The sequence below is a fragment of the Rhamphochromis longiceps genome, linkage group LG12 (assembly GCF_057381845.1).
Source record: "Rhamphochromis longiceps isolate RC_006_pf linkage group LG12, R_longiceps_female_GT1.1, whole genome shotgun sequence".
NCBI classification, from domain to species: domain Eukaryota; kingdom Metazoa; phylum Chordata; class Actinopteri; order Cichliformes; family Cichlidae; genus Rhamphochromis; species Rhamphochromis longiceps.
Genome location: NC_140568.1, coordinates 38,725,080 through 38,745,597, shown reverse-complemented (window position 1 = coordinate 38,745,597; position 20,518 = coordinate 38,725,080). Strand labels below are relative to the sequence as shown.

The 20,518-nt window shown below is 39.2% G+C and overlaps 2 protein-coding genes across 6 annotated transcripts in view; one reads left to right on the top strand and one right to left on the bottom strand.

Annotated features, from left to right (window-relative positions):
- Positions 1-139: 139 nt before the first annotated feature.
- On the bottom strand, positions 140-8,596 carry fbxo21 (F-box protein 21). 2 transcript variants are annotated; one of them, XM_085426256.1, is made up of 12 exons: positions 8,342-8,596; positions 7,628-7,763; positions 7,156-7,265; positions 6,420-6,541; positions 5,641-5,787; positions 5,227-5,363; positions 4,982-5,118; positions 4,157-4,336; positions 3,738-3,870; positions 3,287-3,477; positions 2,993-3,150; positions 140-1,767 (listed from the first exon to the last, which is right to left on the bottom strand). In XM_085426256.1, the coding sequence occupies exons 1-12, from the start codon at positions 8,563-8,565 to the stop codon at positions 1,526-1,528; spliced, it is 1,917 nt and encodes a 638-aa protein (XP_085282382.1). In that variant the 5' UTR covers positions 8,566-8,596; the 3' UTR covers positions 140-1,525. The 2 variants fall into 2 exon arrangements, with proteins under 2 accessions (XP_085282382.1, XP_085282383.1); XM_085426257.1 differs by having other exon boundaries at positions 7,156-7,250.
- A 1,184-nt stretch (positions 8,597-9,780) lies between these two features.
- nf2a (NF2, moesin-ezrin-radixin like (MERLIN) tumor suppressor a) overlaps positions 9,781-20,518 on the top strand; it is a 32,273-nt gene continuing 21,535 nt past the window's right edge. For 2 of the 4 annotated variants that reach the window (XM_085426254.1, XM_085426250.1), the window contains exons 1-4: positions 9,781-10,487; positions 11,571-11,696; positions 11,814-11,936; positions 17,815-17,898. In XM_085426254.1, coding sequence (XP_085282380.1) covers positions 10,374-10,487; positions 11,571-11,696; positions 11,814-11,936; positions 17,815-17,898 — 447 coding nt within the window. In that variant the 5' untranslated portion in view covers positions 9,781-10,373. The remainder of the gene's footprint in view (positions 10,488-11,570; positions 11,697-11,813; positions 11,937-17,814; positions 17,899-20,518) is intronic. The other 2 variants (XM_085426251.1, XM_085426253.1) reach the window with 2 other exon arrangements.

The following is a 20,518-nucleotide window of genomic DNA, read 5'->3' as shown; positions in this document are numbered from 1 at the left end:
CAAGGTCCTAAATCCACACAGTGTGCGGATAAACCACCTGCTGCTTCATGTTTCTCATTAGCGCAGATGTAGTTAGTGATGTGTCGTGAACTAGAAAACAATGAATACACTAAGCGAGAGAAATGAGTCAGAAAGTAAGTATTACAACCTGGAACGCTTTATTCTTTTTGTCTCCTCAAAACTCAGTCATTTCGGCTTCAAGTAGTTGGTGTCCTTATTGGTTCCACTTATTTTTGTTTTTTTCATTAAAGACTGATGAGCCATGGCATCCTACTTATTTCACTTGTAAATATACAGGAAAAAAAATACTAGAAATGTGAAAGTTAGACCTTCATAAGTGAGTGTCACCATTAAAATACGGAGAAATAAAAGCAAAAGTCAATTTACAAAGTTAGTCGTCTGGGTGTCAATGTACTGGGGATTTAGGGTAAATGGTTTTAAGACTGGTGCTGGATGCGTGGAGTTGTGGGTAAAAGAGCATTCCTTGGTTTTAGACAATGGGGATTTGCAGCACGTGGACACTCATTCTGATATTTACTTGTCCGCTTAATTGTTTACTTTAAATCTAGTGGTTTCTAAAGTTAAATTATTCTGGTTTTGATTAATTTTCCAACTTGGCTCTCTGAAGGTATTTGGGTTGTGAAAAATACATCCCTGCTAAATGAGTATCATACATCATTGTCTGACAATTTGAACCTTGATTTTACAACAAATACACGGGTATTAGGACAGATGTATCAAAGCAAAAACTCTCTGTTCCACACGGCTAGAGGGGTCTACTACGAAGTAATTTCAATGGCTTAGCAAGCTACTTCCACATAAAGTATTCTGTGTCATGAAAGTGGTCGTCTTAACTGGCTAAATCACCATGGTAACTTGTAGTGTTCTCGTAACCTGGTCAGGAGCTGGTTATGTTCTGGTTTTTAGTTTGAAAATCATCTGGAAGCGCCAGGTTTTCACACATTGCTAAAGTAACTGAATAAAGGTTCTTTGCATTGTCACAGGAAGGTGAATGTATTAATTTGGTGATACTGAAAATGTATAATTTCTTTTATACTTTTATACTTTTTTTATACCTATTCAGTCAAATTGATTTCACTTTGATCTGGTGAGTAAACAGTATTGCATTTTACTGTTATATTTTTCAAATTTCCTTATAGATTTTAATCACCTTTTATAATCATCATCATATAATGGCTCTGAATGGAAAGGGTAGCACTCATATGGGTCATTTTATATGCAAGAAGAGTTGCATGTCATGTGAAACTCCCCTCTTTTATGTGAGCACACACAGAGTTTGAAGCAGAAAGCTTAATAGAGAACGCTGACAACTACCGTCATGGTACCGATCATCTCCAACTGGGTTTTTAGGGTCTGTTACGCCAGCTAAGGCAACAAAAGCCTGGCTTTCTTGAATTTCCTTCATAGTATACCCCTCTGGTTTTGACAACAAAGCACCAGCTAAGTTAATTGTGACCTGTAAGCGGTTAGCCTGGGTTGGCAGAGTGCTAGACAGCGCTGCTTGCTACATAGACATGGCTTGTTGGTTGTTTTGGTCTGTGGTAGGAGCTTCTTCTTGGTTCCCAGCACTGGGTGTCAGTCTGTGATAGAACTCCCGGACTGTACACAAGGTTTCATCCATGTCCTCTGGGTATCGTGTCTGCAGTTCTTCATTGGCAACATAGTAGGTGTCAGCAAACTCGGAGAAGTAGCGACCCACCTCTGGGTGGCCAATCTCCAGGGGGGCTGAGTGAGGCTCCAGGTTCTCTGGAGAACAAAGGAAAAACATACTTCAGGTGGGACTGAGTATATGTGACATGTCCATAAGTATTTGAACAAGGACTTATGTTTTTGTAATTTTACCTCTGTAAACCACAGCTGTCAGTATTCAATAAATACTAGTGACACATTTTTACTGGCAGCCATACATGTTTGACAACTGATGTGGTATGCTTTGGATCATGAGCTGTTCTTTTCCCCTCTCATCATTCTGGTATAAATTCATCTTGGTTTCATCTGTCCAAAGAACGTCATCAACATTGTATCCATTTTTTCCCAGAACTTTGCAGCCTGCTCTAGAGGTTCTCTGGCACGGTGTAATCTGTCCTTTTAGCCCAACGATAGCCTCTACATCCTTATCGGCCTCTTCAGAGTGCCAGTGAACAGCTAACAAATGCAAGTTTAACACTTAAAATTAGCCCCAAATCCTTTATCTGCTGAATTTCTTATGCAATATTGGGGGAACTGACCTTGTCTGGCCATGAAACTGAATGTTAGTAAATGGAGTAATTACTTTTGAGCCTCTGAAAATGGGCATCTATGTACAAAAAAATGGGTATTTAAAATAATGCAATACTTGTTAAACCTTATAAATTGAAGCTGAAAGGGTGACACGAATCACATCTGATTGATTGATTTTAAAATCCACTGTGGCGCTGCACAGAGGACAATTACAAAATAATATGTCAAAATTGTGTAATGAAAAATTAAGTTCATCAAGATAATTTCAAATTAAATTTATTTTCACATCACAGCTTAAAGTCCTGTTCATTTCTGGAAAGTGGAATAAGCACCAGAGCAGTACAGAGAGACTGGCTAATGCTGCATTCTTAAACAAGTCTAAAGTTGGAAATTCAGCGTTCCCAGTCTGATTGTTTTTGTGGAATGCCCCTTTAACCTGGAATTCCCACTCAAAGTCAGAGCAGACCCACATACCCCAAGTTAGTAAAACTACAAACTTTCAATCTGTACTGCCACTGTTGTGTGTTTTTTACTCTGTAAATAAGCCATACGTAGAGCACTGATCAGACTCTGTCCATTAATGTGTATTACAAGTGCCAACAAAACCAAACAAACAGCTATATGCCACCTTGAAGGTGAAGGAATTTACCAAGTATATACATTATTTACACATTTTTGTTTTCAATCACACAACCTGTATACAGGGGATGTTAATAGTTACCATCACCACACTATTGTATATGATTCATACCTTGTGCTGCATAGCGGCAAGTCCCATCCTGCACGAGTACATTGTAGAAAGGCTGATTAGCCCCATTGGACAGCTGATGGACCCTCATGGTGGAGATCCACTCTGGACTCATTGTACATTTAGGGTCCCATCCATAGATCACACAGTTATACCCAGAGCTGATAAAACAGGTGGAAAAGAGCCAAAATGCTCAGGTGATCAAATATACAGGGTATGATCAGAGAGAAAGATCAGAAAGGATTTTAGGTTTTGTCATGTATGATGCATGGCGAATGACATTACGGTGTGACCTACCGCTTGTGTTTCATAATAAGGCCGACTGAATACTGGACTTCCAGGTGTTCTGGAGCACTACGCCTCTTCACCTCGGGTGTCACAGGGTGTTTCTTGTGCTGGATGTGCTCCAGCGTATGTTGCACCAAGTAACCCACCGCTCCGTGCTGGGAGGGATCCAGTGCCTGAATATGCTGCAGGATGTCAAGCACCTGGGAAAAGGATAAAAGTCAATCCACAATGTGTTTATGTCAGATATATGACCTCTGAGAATAGCTGTCCTATGCAGCTGCACATTATGTTACATATTAAACTATTGTGCAAGAGCAGTACAATGTTAATTGTTTTTTTTATAATATTTAATTTAGGTAGAGAATGAGGAAAACAATTCCAGTATAGTAACACTACAAAAACTACTTTCAGTAGTCTAAAAATCAAGACTTATTTTTAACACATAGTTGGCTATTCTGACCTTTTCTGGCCAGATTCCCAGGTGGAAGTAGAGGCGTGCCTGCAGCAGCAAATACTGCACATTATCTGGGTTGATTGTGAGGTAGAGGTCCAGAGAGTCTCGGAGTAGCTGGTAGGATTTTTCATTGCCCTCACTGACAAGGGGGGAAAAAAAAGAAAAAAAAATAGAAATAAAATAGTAAAGAGAAGATGCTATTAATTTATTCATCTGACAGACATCAAATCCATTTTAATCATTTATTTTGCTTTGAGACCGTTTAATGCCATAATTATTTTGTCAGATCATAAAACAAAAAGATAAGCAGGAATTTAGAGCAACATTCTTGATTAGCCTCTTTGTTTTATCATCCACTGATCCGCCCTCCATTTATCTCTAAGCGATTGTAGCGATTGTAGAGTCAGGTGTTCAATTTCCCTTACCCTCTCTTGCCGATGTTAAGCAGGTTTCCCACCATCCTAAGCAGCACCTCTGTGGTGCTTATGGCACTGTAGTAATCTGCTGTAACCTGGTGGCCGATGAGGTACTCGCACTCCTTTGCTGTCAGCTGCTTGCCTTTTCCAAAGGCATCAATGTAGACAAAGTCATAGATATCCTCAGTCCTGCAGGAAAAAGAAATTCCATTAATGTCATAGAAATACACATTTCACATTAAACACACACTTTGCCACCAGCTTTAGCTTTGTATAATTTTATAAAACATAAATGATAATTAGCTTAGGAGTTTTAAGAATGTTAAAGGAAGTTAAAAAAATTGTTTGTCCTTATCTCTGAGTAAGGTGCAGAAATGTGTTTACACATGTTCCTATGTGTCTGTTAAAACACACTGGCATACATTTAACATACTCCAAACTCCCATTAGGAATGGTTGTTCTAACTACTGTAGCTGGATTTCATACCTCTGCTATGCAGCCATCGCCGTTTATCATTTGTGTCTATTACAGGTAACCTCAGCAAGGGAAATCAATGGCAAATGACTGTCTGTGGTAGCTTAAATCAAATGAAAGATAAAAAAATAAATGAACATCACAAACTGTAAACTCCCACTTCCTAAAGCTGATGCTGATGAATGCTGATGGGTGTTGATTTACTGATTTATGTGTGCATAAACCCTGAAAATGGATGCTTTGATCTTGATTATTTATTCCTCTCCTCCATGCTTTCCCTTCCATAAACTTCATGCATGACAGCTTAAATTTCAGTCAGTAACTGGATCTGAATTTTTTTTTTTTAAATGAAAGCTGTACCCTGTCGGTTTCTGGCACCAGCGCAGCAGGAAGTGATTGGGAAAGTTGACGGGTTCCAGCTGAACACCGAGCCTCTGGGCCAATGTCATGTAGAGAACGGAGAGGCTTATGGGAATGCCTGTACGACGTAGTAGCACCTGCACAATTACCAAGAAGATAAGTGAAAATATTCCACAAAGAAGAATAATTTGAAAATTATTCAAAAGCTTGACACCTTGAAGATAAAGGATTTCTGGAAAGTCTACCTGGTGGATATAAGAGTTGAGGGGGTTGTAGTAGTCACACTCATTGCCTTTGTATTGAAGCTGCTCATACAGGACAGAGTTAAGGGCACAAATGACCTGTCTCTGGAGCTCAAAGTCCTCTACAACAGAACAGTTACCTGCAATACACACAAGAAATAAAACATCAACCAAACTTTGCATTAAAGTGAAGGTTATGGATTTTGTGCAGCTGTGCCACCTTTGCCAAACATATTTGCTCATATTGACTTTTTTTAGAATGCACTAGAAATGGAAAGCCCAAGCCTTCAGGCTTTAGGCATCAACTGATGATAAATCTTTGGAGAAACATAATAAAGGGGAAAAAAGACAAGAAAAGAACGGAAAAGAAAAGAAAGCAAATGTTCTTTTCAAGTTCTGTGAGACTTAAAAGCTGACCTTGGGCAATACGCAGGCTGGGGTGAGATGGGTTCTTGATCCTCAGCATCTTCTTGACTTTCTCTGTGATTTCATCCAGCTGGGCTGATATGCTGTCAAGTGTAACATCAGCCAGTGGGTTACAATACTGATCAACTAGTACAGCACCTAAGGAGGAAAAAAAAGGAACCACAGGAATTACATAAGGAAAAGGCGGAAAGTTTAAATGCACTGTTATTTCAATATATTGTGCATAACAAATTTATTAGACCACCACCACAGTAGCCTAAACTCGTTTTTTCTAGGTTTCTGTAATGGGTAATTCACCAGTTTGCACAAGCTCGTCAATCGAAATTGTATCTTTTTATGCCAAAATAAAATGATTGAAGTGACTGTTATTTGTTTTGAAAAAAAGGTGGGAGAAAAATAGTAACTCACATTATTTTTTCTCAAGATGCCAAATGACAGGCATTTACTTGCATTCCTGAACAGAAAAATACATTTTAATGGTTGAATGTTGTCATGGATCAATGTCTGACTTCTCAGAACTCAGAAGTTTGCCGGCTGAAATTTGAGTAGAAATTTTTAGTTTTAAAAAAAGGTTTTTGACAGATTTCTAAAATATTTGTGTTTTTTTTGTAGTTGTTGTTGTTTTTATGACTAATAATTTGTTAAGCACAGTATAATGTTATAATTAGTAGCAAAATTAGTAGCTATAAATTATTAACACAGTAATAATAGAGATTTATAAGTCTACATAAATGTATAATAACTTTGTATTATCGGGACAGATGCCTCACCTTCTAGAGCTGACTGCTGCTCTGTGGGCTGCTCCAGGAAATTCTTCAGACTCTTCAGGATGTTTTGCTGTCTCAGGAAGTAAAGGATTTTCTTTGCATAGTACTTCAGGGTCAGGCTTTTCCTAATTTTGAGTCGAGAATGGAGAGATGGTAGATCAAAGGAGAGCGCATGCAACAAAACAAAAGCTATCATAATCACAGAGATCTTAGAGAGGATTAACATGATCAACACCCAATTTGGCTGAATGTCCACTACATCCCAAAGGTGCTCTATCAGACTGAAATCTGGTGACTGTGAAAGCCGTTTGAGTGCTGTGAACTCACAGTCATGTTCAAAGGGATAAAAGTGTGCAAGAAAATATCAGCCACACTAATACACTACAACCACCAGCCTTACCTGCTGATACAAGACAGGATGGATCCCAGTTTCGTGTTGAGATGTTGGGTGTTCAGCATTTTCTGAAACTGCTAACTAACACCAGCCTGTATGGCACTAACAACCATGCTGCATTCAAAATCCCTTAAATTACTGTTCTTCCCCATTGTGATGTTGATGAACTGCATTAGGTCATCATTACAAGCCTAAATACATTGATTTTCTGTAATTGGCTTGTTAGACACTTGTGTTAATGAGCAACTGAACATGTGTACCTAATACAGAGGTCAGTGGGTGTGCAGCTACAGAGCAAGAATTTCAAGTACTGAGATTATAGTATAAACACAATGCTGCTCTCACCTCTTGTCAGAGTTGAGTATGAAGAGCAGCTCATCTTCACAGAAGTGCTCAGGCATTCCAAGTGACTCAATTTCTGCAAAGCTGTCTCCCAGCACCTGACCAACGCAAGGCTGCGTTACAGACCTCAAGATTAGTTTGGAACACTGAAAGCTCAGGTTTTCTTGCATAAATATGTGCGCATGAAAAACCAAACAAAGACTATTATATCTGTGTTTTCCATGCTAAATACTAGACTTGTAACCTGTACAGTTTGCATGTGTTAAGAAATATAAAAAAAATTCAGACGCATCCCACGTAATCTCTCACAAACATGCATTTAAGTTGGTAAGATCAAATGTTGCATCTTAAGTGAAATATGTATAACTGCTACTGATCCATGTGTTGCCAGTCTATCACAAGGTATTGAAGTCACACATAACACTAAAACAGATAATGAAAAAAAAACCCAACACTGATAAAAATGATTACTCACAACTTCTGTGAAGAATCTCTTTGAGATCGATTCCACAGTCCTTCGTATTTGTATCCCAACTCTATGGCGTGTTTTGTATTCTCTGAGCCAGTCACAAGACTCATTCTGACGATAAAACCTCTGCAGTCTTGGCCATCTGTTAATAAAGGCAGTGTAATTATTTTATTACAGGAAAACAGATTAAAAATTCTGAATTATTTAACTGCCTGGTGCCTCAAGCATTAGATGTTAGTCTCTAGAACTGTTTATCATTTTGCTGAAGAGGTGTCTTTTGCTCTGCTTAAAAAAAAGAGCAAAGCTGTCAGCCAAGGCACTCAGGAGGAGGGCTTACAGTAACTAGCTTTTGCCAAGAGCTTCACTCTTCTGCAGATCAGAGGCTAACATTCAAGGTCATACAAATTCATTGTGAATGAATTCATTTGGTGTAATGGAGAATAAATCGCTACTTGCAAAAGCTGTAAACAATTATAAGCCTCATTGTTGTTACAGGAGGTAAGCCACCGGCATGGCGTGATGATGAATTTGGTGCATCAGCACAATGTCAACGGCTGACAGCTGCCTGTGAGTTCGCAGTAAACGAACCCACCTCAGAGCAGACATTTGGAGATTAATAGCTCTAAACTACGCATAAATAACAAAAGAGTCAGATTCATTTCTATAGACAGCACAAAAAGTCACCAGAAGCCAGCATAGAGTACCACAAAAAAACAGCACCTGAGTTTATACTGGTGTCCCCAGACCTTCCCCCTTCCATGACAAACGTCGTGTAGCCGCTTGCAGCAACAGGAGACGTTACAAATGTCGACATGTTTGAGGACAGGGAAGCACAGGATGTGTTCGAGCAACTCGGTCGGCAGGTCTGTCAGTTTTTTTGTTTGGGGGTCGGGAATAGTCCCATTTAGACTTGGCTGTCCCTCTCCATCCACAGGCGTCGCCATCTTTACTGTTTACCCCGATTACCTCATTGCCTTTTCGCCGCCCCTTTATGGCGCAGGGGGCCGGGCCGAGGGTGGAGCCACGTTCACTCAAGAGGAAATAAAAAGCGGTGCTGCCTTCATGACCATCGGAAATTCTGCATATATTTTATTTATTTATTTATGTTTTATTTTTATTTTTTGCAAAACAAACTACAGGCAAGTCAAAAACATAAAAGGAAACTTTTAAAAAAAAAGTACAAGTCTTGTTTAATAGGCAAGTAGTGTCAGATGTAATTAACAGGTCTCACTTATATATTCTACAGCATTTTACCCTTTGAGAAATTATTTAAGATATTAATAATTATAATAATAACATCCATTGTCCCTCCTCTGCAAAAGTCCAAGCCACCGCCAACCAAGCATCTCTAAACTCTCGAAACTCACCCTTAGTGTATTGACTACACCATTTGGTGTAGTCATTTCTAAGGCAGCCCATGATCATTCCCATTGCAAATCTTCCCATTGTCAACTCTGCCTCCTCTAACTCTGCCTCCTGGCTATTTGTAGGTCCACTGTCTCCAAACCATCCATCATAACAGGTCTTACTATCATCTTGTAATACCATCTTCTCACATCTCCACGCTCTCTTCCACTACTACTACAACTACTACTACTAATAATAATATTCTGTGAGTGTTATGGTAGATAGTTATTGCACGTGGTACTGGTGGGTTACTGGTGTTGATTTCCAGGAACGAGATCCTGTATTTAGAACAGATGTATTTGTTCTTCAAGAATCCACTGCTCAAATGCCCAAGATGAGCTGATATTGTTTTCCTTTAATTTAAATGTTAATTACTTAATTAATTAATTTTACTGCCCAGCACTTTAAAATCAAATATATTCAGATTATGATCCCATTTCACAGACTAAAGCAGTTGCTTCTCATAACTGAGACACAACACAATTAGGTCTGCCATTTTTGTCTGAAAAATACAACAACATTTTTATTGATCACCAGAATAGTTGTGGATTTAGTCACCACAAAGTGAACCCCTTGAGCTTGTCTTAGAGTAAGAAAGCGAAGTGCATGCAAGTATTCATTTATAATGGCCTAGCCATAAATAGCATTCTGCCCTGCCATAAAATAAAATGGCATTTTATGTCAATGCCATTATTATGTACTACTTTGTCATTACAACATTTTGGGCGGTACCCGAATGCATCATTGGATGAGATGGCTAACAAGTGGTTAGCAGCGGTTAGCTGGTGTTTCGCTTCCTTTTTAGCGTAGTTCATGTGTAACAAGTTAAGTGTTTTGACGTCTCCAGACGGAATGATTTGGGTGAGACGCATAAATGTGAACATTATCGTATTTCTTACGGATTTATTTAAAGTTGTCGCCACTTAAGGGTTCATATTATATGTAATCTTAGTTAGCTAACTAATAGCAAGCCTAACAAGCCTACGCTGTATTTATCTGCTTGGGATGAATATATTGATAATTTTCTTTTTGGCAGTTAAAGGGAAAAATAACATAAATACGTAATTGCGGGACAACAATAGAGCAATAACATGCCAGTCAGAGTCTTAAAAACTCATGTAACTCTCGTTTGAGCATCCAGCGATAGATGAACGATAAATACTAAGTCTGGAAAGTCACATGCACAGCTGTGTTCATCTTTCAACTATGCCGGATGACTCGTCTTCTGTTTCCATCAGAGAGTTAAAAAAGTTAATCAAAATGGCTTGACCGTGCACTCAGTTTGTAGGTAAGTGTAGAAGCGACTTTGAACAATTGAATTGTTAGTTTTTTTGAACTGTTCGCCATGGCAAGTGCCTTTGCAGCAAAAATGGGATTTAACTCGCTGATGAGAAAACAAGCGAAGACCTTCAACGTCAGGATCTCCACAATGGAGTCGGACCTGGAGTTCAGCTGCGAGGTGAGACTAATCTTAAATCCATTCAGCTTGAGCCGAGACTTTTCGACATTTGTAGTGACCGTGGCCACAACGCCAGGTACTGCTAATAACGACTAGTTACTAATTGCTATGCATTGTAATGTATTTACAACTGCTTGATAAGAATCTAATGGATAGAGTAACTGAATGGGTACAGGTGTCCATTCCTTTTTAAGATAAACAATTAGCACTTTTCGACACTAGATGGCAGCAGTCAACTGTGACCCATGAACTGAACAGCTGTAGCTGATATTATGGTGATATCAACTACAGTTTATGTATAATATTATATATAAACATATAACATATAATAGATGATTATCTGTTATATATTTATCTGTGTCTTCTGCACCAATGTGATCAGGGAAATAGTTGGTGGCAAAAGTCAGTGCATTATAAGGTTTGCTGAAGTTTATCTGCTAACAGAGATTTATGCTGCTTTTTAAAATGTAATTTTGGCCTTTGTGTGGTGTTTTGGGTTTATCAAATGACTTGGGGATATGTGAGAATTGAAAGGCTTCAAAATGACTTGCAGACACCATGCCTTTTTTAATTTTTACAAGGGAGGAACCCCACTAAACTTTAGAGATAGTAATTACACATAACAGCGTCATCCGAGTTACAGGTTTCTATTTTCTGTGCTAGGATGACGATTGTATCAATTATGGGTTGAAGAAGAACCACATAATAAGTATTGGTCATATAGACAGTGTTCTTTCAGCCTTGCATAGAAGTATTGCATGGTCAAGGTTGCCATTCCTTGTGCATGGAGAGTTTTTTATCCTATTCTTTTGCGGTTCTTAGGGCATTTTTTCATGCCAGCCTTGGAAGCACTTGACAGTAGCTTGCAACCCAAGTTAACTCAGAGGCTAGAGATGAAAGCCAATCTAAATTGGATATGTGTCCCTGATATGCCTACCTCTTAGCTCTCAGCAGGATGAGGAGAACATGTATGATTCTCTGCTTGGAACCCAGTGTTGTAATAGAAATGCCAGTATGACTAGATAACAAAGATGCAGGATATTATGAATGCAAAATTCCCTCCTATTTTTTTCTGTGTTACAGGTCAAGTGGAAAGGAAAAGATCTTTTTGACTTGGTGTGCCGAACTCTTGGACTGAGAGAGACATGGTTCTTTGGTCTCCGGTATAACATCAAGGACACAGTTGCATGGCTTAAAATGGACAAAAAGGTGACTGCTGCACTTAAATTGTTTAAAAAAAACTATGTGCTATGTAAATGCTGTTAATATAGATATAGGAGTCATGACAATAAAATAAAAAAAAAAGTTGTTTATTTGTTGTTGCAGGTTCTAGATCAGGAGGTGCCAAAAGAAGAACCCATCACCTTTCACTTCCTGGCCAAGTTTTACCCTGAAAATGCAGAGGAGGAGCTAGTGCAAGATATCACACAACATCTCTTCTTTCTACAAGTAACTATACGCTGTTTATGTGCATCATTTTGTACATTTAGACATTTGTTCTCTCATTGTCAATGTAAGTCAGGACATATGTAGTGCACACTGAAATATTTGATTTTACCAGATTTTTCTTTGGCCTCTGGGTTTGCTATGGAGCTTTTGCTTGTCTCTGACATTATGTTATCTCAGCAGCTCTATAAGTCAAAATTACTGCAGGATATTAGCTACACAACATGCTTGTCTTGGAAGAACCGTGGATTTTGGATTATTACTTGGGTAATAGGGAAGAGCGTTTTTTCTCTCTCTACATTTTCCAGTGCAGGTGTGGGCATGTTTGAGCCTTTAAAACAACACAACATCAGAGGAGGAACTTTCTGAAAAAAAACAAACAAACAACCCCCCCCAACAAACCTGCACCTAAAGCTTTGAAAATACTTTGCAACACGGAGATTATCCATTGCACATTTGCACAACATGCATTTGGCTAATGTGCTTTTTCTGTGACTTTCTTACTCTTCTAATCCAGTGGCAACAGGGCCTCTGAATCTATATTTTTCCCCCTAGGTTCTTGAGCAGAAGGCTCTGTAATATACTTTTTCTGTTCTCTAGGTCTGATTGTGTGCGGCCACTTGGAATCAATGCACAACATATTACCACTATCCTTTCTATCCTTTTAATACTCTTCTAGGATTTCCCGCAGAGCCTGACACACCATTCCCCTCGCACAAGATAGGATTTGTAACTGTGCGCTTGTCGTCCAGTGCCACCGGCCACGTTTATCAATTAATAGTTAGATTTTAAAGGCTCAGTTATTGCCCCAATTAATAACATATCCTCTATGGAATGTTTATCTCCCCTAACACTCCCATCATATCTAGCCAAATGTGCTAGTTTAACGTGACTTTCAACTGCAGTGCATTCCAGTGTTTGGGTAGAGCACTTATCTACTTAAGGCATATAAAGTGTCTCTCTGTGTCCATAATCCGTATAAAGGTAGTTGGAGTAATTTATTTATTCCAAAGGGAAGACCTTGCTTAAAAAAAGACAAGAGCAAAGAAATAACAGCAGTGCACAAGAAGTGCAGAGGTACAAGGGGAAATAAATACAAATGTGTAGTGAATTGCGTTGCTTGTCTTCCTATTACTTTGCTCTCATTAATTCCTATAATGTCAAGAGGTGCTCTCTGTTTAGTGTCACAGGCATGTCAGGTGGATTAGTCCTTATCAGAAATGGTCACCCACCCGTATAGAAACACACACACAACACACATAGACACTTATCACATACTTTAGACCACTCGCACAAACAGACACATGCACATCTTTGTCACCTCAGCCTGTAATCTTAGCAACAACTTTGTCTCATTTGTAAACCAGATTCCAGCGTCAACCTCTGAGTGCATGCCATGATTAGGGGCTGTCACCTCTGGCTCCACACCTTTGTTAGTTCAAAAACAAGAGAAGACAGCATGACTGGCTTTGCAAATTAATGAGGTTAAAAGCATAAAATTGTCTTATATAAGTACAGCTGAAGTATGTTTGCACCATCTAACCTTACCATTAGATTTTGTGCTCAGTATGCAGTTATGCAAGCATGAAACTCAGTTAGTTTGATAGGTGATGCTATTCAGGTAGTGACACCTAATGAGAAGCAGAACTCTTATCAGGAGGGACCTTGTTATAGGGGATTCATGCCCATTAAAAAAAGTCATATTAATATTGTGATCCTTGACAGTTAAGTCAACACTAAACATGCACCGGTCTTTCTGTAAGCTACAAACTGTTTACCACTCTTGACACTGAAAAGAGTGAATTCATAGACAGAACAGTTAATCCTGGAGATGCAGAAATAACACATATTATAAAAACGGGTGGTTCTCCTTTAGTTATCATTTGGTGCTTTTTTAGGACTTGTCATTAGGCTCTTCTGGTATCTAAGCTGGTATTCCTAGGGCATCTTAATGATCATATGAAATGGTGTTGTTTTATGTACATAGTTCCTGGCTCTGTCTAATAGGTCCCTATGTGACTATGATGTTTAAGTCTTACAATACAGTGGGGCAAAAAAGTATTTAGTCAGCCACCGATTGTGCAAGTTCCCCCACTTAAAATGATGACAGAGGTCAGTAATTTGCACCAGAGGTACACTTCAACTGTGAGAGACAGAATGTGAAAAAAAAATCCATGAATTCACATGGTAGGATTTGTAAAGAATTTATTCGTAAATCAGGGTGGAAAATAAGTATTTGGTCAATAATAAAAATACAACTCAGTACTTTGTAACATAACCTTTGTTGGCAATTAGAGATGGCACGATACCACTTTTTTATGTCCGATACCGATACCAATATCATAAATTTGGATATCTGCCGATACCGATATGAATCCGATATAGTGTTTTTTAATCAACAAAACTGTTTTTTAAAATATCTTGCTGCATTTTGCAAGTCTGCAAGTTCATACTCAAGTTTAAAACAACAACTACACTAAAGCTATTCTGTTATACCTGTGTACAAAAAAAATATTTAATAGTTCAGCAATACTGATCAATCTAATAAACTTAGACCTACACCATCCTCCCTATTCTGGTATTTTAAAGAGTACTTAGCGTAAATATTAAGCAACCTAACTAATAGGGTTCCAACTCCCAGCAACAACAAAAATAAATAAATAAAAAATAGGGAACCACCCCTCACGCGCCACCTCATGATGCTTAATCGACGTAATCAACCTTAATTTGATGCAGTGTGAAAAAAAATGCACAGAAATCAATTATTTTTCAAGAAATATTAAATAGATTCAACATCTTTCTTCAACAAAATTGCAGACTGCACAGATGGTACCTTCCCAAAGGAAAAAGTACTATAGCTTACTAGGGTATATATATTAGACTTAATAGTCACTATATACAGTAATTGACTTCTATTCATTTTACATCAAATTAAAACTTTGTGTGTCAGATAATTATTTATTAAAAGCTAGACATTTTAAATGAGAATAAGAAAGAAAAGTATGTCTTTGTGCCCCCTTTTCCCTGTTAATGCCCTATCGGCCCCCCTGGCTAAACTTTGCTAGATCTGCCCCTGCACAGTTACCAGCGTCAGCTACGTAGAAAAAGATCCTGGTGTAGAAAGTAATATTAAATAAATTCTAACAACAGCTTATCAAGCTTAAACGTGCTGCTGTTGTTCAGCCGCTGGTTTCCTCTTTCTGGTGCAAAGTGGGCCAAAAACAAAGACGGACTCGCGACAGAAAAGCCGATCAGCTGATCATTTAAGCAGTTTCACGATTGAAGTAGCAGCCGGAGAGCGAGAGGCAGTCGCTCGTTAAGCTTAACGCAGGAATGCTTTACAAACATTCAGAGATGGACTTACACACTTGCTTTACTTCTCTCGGGGATAACTTTGTCGGAGATGAAATGCCAGGTTGCTAGCGAAGCTCCAAATGCTATCCAGACCACAGGTCCCGCATGCCACAGCCGCTCTATCACGTGATGCATACTGCTCCGACATGCTAACGTTCTGAGGTGAGTTACGGCGTGTTGCAAGTTTTGTGAGGTGCTTTCGTGATATTTAATGGATCGGATTACATTTTTTATTTTTCTCCGATATCCGATCCAGTCATTTAGGTCAGTATCGGACCGATACCGATACGTAATATCGGATCGGTCCATCTCTATTGGCAATAACAGAGGTCAAACGTTTACTATAGGTCTTTACCAGGTTTGCACACACAGTAGCTGGTATTTTGGCCCATTCCTCCATGCAGATCTTCTCGAGAGCAGTGATGTTTTGGGGCTGTCGCCGAGCAACACGGACTTTCAACTCCCGCCACAGATTTTCTATGGGGTTGAGGTCTGGAGACTGGCTAGGCCACTCCAGGACTTTCAAATGCTTCTTACGGAGCCACTCCTTTGTTGCCCGGGCGGTGTGTTTTGGATCATTGTCATGTTGGAAGACCCAGCCTCGTTTCATCTTCAAAGTTCTCACTGATGGAAGGAGGTTTTGGCTCAAAATCTCACGATACATGGCTCCATTCATTCTGTCCTTAACACGGATCAGTCGTCCTGTCCCCTTGGCAGAAAAACAGCCCCATAGCATGATGTTTCCACCCCCATGCTTCACAGTAGGTATGGTGTTCTTGGGATGCAACTCAGTATTCTTCTTCCTCCAAACACGACGAGTTGAGTTTATACCAAAAAGTTCTACTTTGGTTTCATCTGACCACATGACATTCTCCCAATCCTCTGCTGTATCATCCATGTGCTCTCTGGCAAACTTCAGACGGGCCTGGACATGCACTGGCTTCAGCAGCGGAACACGTCTGGCACTGCGGGATTTGATTCCCTGCCGTTGTAGTGTGTTACTGATGGTGACCTTTGTTACTTTGGTCCCAGCTCTCTGCAGGTCATTCACCAGGTCCCCCCGTGTGGTTCTGGGATCTTTGCTCACCGTTCTCATGATCATTTTGACCCCACAGGATGAGATCTTGCGTGGAGCCCCAGATCGAGGGAGATTATCAGTGGTCTTGTATGTCTTCCATTTTCTGATGTTTGCTCCCACAGTTGATTTTTTCACACCAAGCTGCTTGCCTATTGTAGATTCACTCTTCCCAGTCTGGTGCAGGTCTACAATACTTTTCCTGGTGTCCTTCCAAAGCTCTTTGGTCTTGGCCATGGCGGAGTTTGGAGTCTGACTGTTTGAGGCTGTGGACAGGTGTCTTTTATACAGATGATGAGTTCAAACAGGTGCCATTCATACAGGTAACGAGTGGGGGACAGAAAAGCTTCTTACAGAAGACGTTACAGGTCTGTGAGAGCCAGAGATTTTCCTTGTTTGAGGTGACCAAATACTTATTTTCCACCCTAATTTAAGAATAAATTCTTTACAAATCCTACCATGTGAATTCATGGATTTTTTTTTTCACATTCTGTCTCTCACAGTTGAAGTGTACCTCTGGTGCAAATTACTGACCTCTGTCATCATTTTAAGTGGGGGAACTTGCACAATCGGTGGCTGACTAAATACTTTTTTGCCCCACTGTATTTATTTGGCACACTTCATCCTGTTTCCAGACCTCTCTCGAAAGTGATCAAATACCAAACACTGTAGCAGTGATAGTTGAAAGTTAAGTTACCTGGTTTGAAGACTGCATTTATGTAAGGAAATAAACACATCCCTTGGCACTGTTGTTTTTAACCATCTTTGATCAAGCAAACACATAATCTGCTTTGAAGCACTGCCTTTATAATGGTAATATGCTCAAAGACACATAAAATTGACATTTTGTCATAATTCAAATAAAACAGATGAGTCACAAGAAATTGCTAAGTATGATTGTGGGAATCTCGTGAAATCAGGTTGAATCATGCAGGAAGAGACTCAGAAGATCAAGGAGAGCAAAGATGGTCGCATGTGTTGACATGATGTACTGCTACCCAATTGTGAAAGCTATTTCTGTCAGGGTATATTTATACTCATTCGTTCTACACATTTCAAGTGTTATTTAAGCAAGGTCCATGCCTCTCTTCACAAAATTAGGTAAGAAAGATGGTTCTCAGGAAGAGATGAATAGAGACTGTTCTCTGAGGCTTTGAGCTGTCGGGTCTCTGAGACCTTATCAAATGGAAAAATCTACTCTAAACAGAAAATGTCTTACAAGCTCACACCTTCATTTATGACAGCTTCATATTTATAAAGTTAGAGTCTGTGGTTCCAGGTTTAGTACCAATGAATGGAAACTTTTTTGTGAAGTTAAAAATGGAAACTGTCTGATTAAAAAGCCTGACATAGCCAGGGTCAGGCCCTCTTTTGTATGTACCAAGATCTCAAGAGCTTTCTATGGCCTTCAGAGGAAAAAAGTAAAGCTGGTTATATTTCGGTACTCCTCAGGTGAAAAAGAAGATCCTTGACGAAGAGATTCATTGTCCCCCTGAGGCGTCTGTGCTGTTGGCCTCCTATGCTGTCCACGCTAAGGTAGGTACTCATTTTGGGACTTTGTGGATGCAGCTTACTAAAAACTTTCTAAAATGAACTTGTAAACAGCATGGATTTATTTTATGGGATTTCAGAAGAAATGGCATTTTCTCTGTTCAGTACCTGAATTTAGTACTGCATGTACTGTTTACTCTTATGAACTGTGGGTTTGACTTCTATAATCTTCTCATATTTGGCTTTGCCTAGAGAAGCCATAAATCATCCAATGTGGATCCAGATTGCTGCTGTTCAGTTCTTGATAAGGACCAGAAGAGCATATTTCATTTTCCCTTGATAGTTCCAGTGTTTTTTGGCTGTTTTTACAAAACTAAGAGGTGGAATTTTATGAACAGGAAGGAACTTGGTAAAAAAGTCTCCTTGAGAGATCACTGTCTTTAGGATAGTGGTAGGATATTAGAGCTCTGCCTTTTTCATGAGGTACTACACAACCTCAGCTGAAGTATACAAACCAAGAACCTAGCTACAAGCTTATTTTTTTAAAATAAGTGTTCTAAAACATAGAATTAGCTACACTCCTAAAGCACCAGCTGGGTGTTGCAGCCACCCAGCAGGTGTGGAGGCAGCAGGAAATCTCAGCTAAATAAAATGGCACAATCCATTTTCATTAAACAGTAGCATGACATTCGTTACTAAACAGGTGTGAAAGAATAGTCCATTGTTCAGTTTCATGGCTTTAGCATTTTGCTCTTTTAAGTAAGGTGTACAAGCTGTAACAAGAACAAGGAACTTTGTAGTAATAGGGGTTATCACCTTGAAGGATGCAATACTGTTGTGGAAAAATCCTGCAGTTGGCAGCAAATGGTTTCCCGACAGAGAAGTCATAAATCACCCTTAATTGATCCAGATTGCTGCTGTCTAAGTGAAGGAGGTTGGGTATATTGAGGTCTTCTTCAAAGGCAAGACTATGATGATGCATGAGATCGATAGGGTGACTGATGGATTACGTGGTTAGTTGTTGTGTTTATGACATTCCAAACAACTTGCCAACAAGGAAGTTGCAGACTGACCTCTGGTGGACAAACTATGTAACACTTAGTCATGACATGGTTGAAAGGTGTTTCTTCTGTCTCTTACTCAAATTCAGTAGTTCATTTATCGGTCGTTATAAATGCTGAAATGGATATATTTCGGGAAATAGCAAATTTATAGGCCAGATAAGTTTTAGATCCTCAATAATTATTGTACACTCTAGTTCTAACTAATAATATACATAAAAATACAAATGTTGTTAACTAATATGGAAGAAGCTTGTAGTAGAGCCATTTGTCTAGGAGCCGGTTATGGAATTGGCTGAACAGTCATTCAGATTGCTAGACTTGCATAAATGTTGATTTAAACAAATCAAAGCCTGAGAAATGAGAATGTAATCAATGTGAATCATTGAAGATTCCCAAAATGGAAGAAAATGCAACTAATTGCACTGGTGGATTATTCATGCCAGCTCAAACTGACCTTTCCAGAGTGGCTTTTGCCAAGGGTTAGGTTTAGGGTTTAATTTTGTTGGTTTTTACTTAAGATTATTAAAATTACTTTGATGTCTGTTAGCTGGTGATATGTGTATGCTAGTCAATATCTTTTCACTGTTTATTTTTTCAGTACTTTACATGAAAGTAGGCATATTATCTCTATAAAGTGCATTGCCCTGTATGAAATGTGCTCTGTTTTTATATGTCTTTGATCTATTGGTAAAGGATCACATATGTTACCTGTAGGCTATGGAAATCATTCCACACAAAAGAGCACACTTAATAAATGTCAAGCGATCTTAGTCGTCTTGGTTGAAGGATCCCATCTCTCTTAAACCCGCAAGAAAATGATCGGGAAACTGAGGTGCAGCTTTTGCTTGCTACCTCAAAGATTTGCCCAAGAGGCCTCAGAGACTTGCCTTTCCATGCCAATTTGACAGGGCTAGGTTAAAAGAAACTGTGTGGATCAAGAAAAGTCAGCAAATCAGCACAATCCCTGTGCTCCCCGGTATCAGCAACAACATAACATACTGGTCCACAATCTGTTTTTTATTTAATCAGCAGTCCACTTTGATTAGTGTCAGTTCGAATAAAATGGGATTGTAGAAGAGGCAGGTACTTGTTTAGTAGTGCAGCTGCTGAGAGGGTTTTGGCAGACGTTTCCCTTCTCCTTCTCTCATCATGAGCTTTTTTTGTCCATAACCACTGTGCAGACAGTGAAGTAGAGTATATCACACAGTGGGATCTACTTTGGTGCTCTGCCACATCTTTAATCATGATTATGCCACTCTGAAGACAGAAATAGGAGGAGAGTAAAGGCTTATTCAAGACTGCTTTAATGTTTAAAAGAGAATTTCTTTATAATGTGGATCATAGCTCTGTTCAGGTCACAGAGAATTCTTCTGTGTAATCAGTTTTAAAAGTTAGTAGAAAGTGCTGTATAACTCACAGTGAACGCAGTGGGAAGCTAGAAAAGCTAACATTACCATGCATGAGTTGTAAAGAATGCGCAAATAGAGCAGAAAATAGAGGGTGGCGAAATTTGTGTGTAGACAGAGACTCTTGATTCTTTTGCAACTGTTTCACCTGTGCATGGGCACAGAGTAATTTTCATACAGTGAATTCAAAGAATA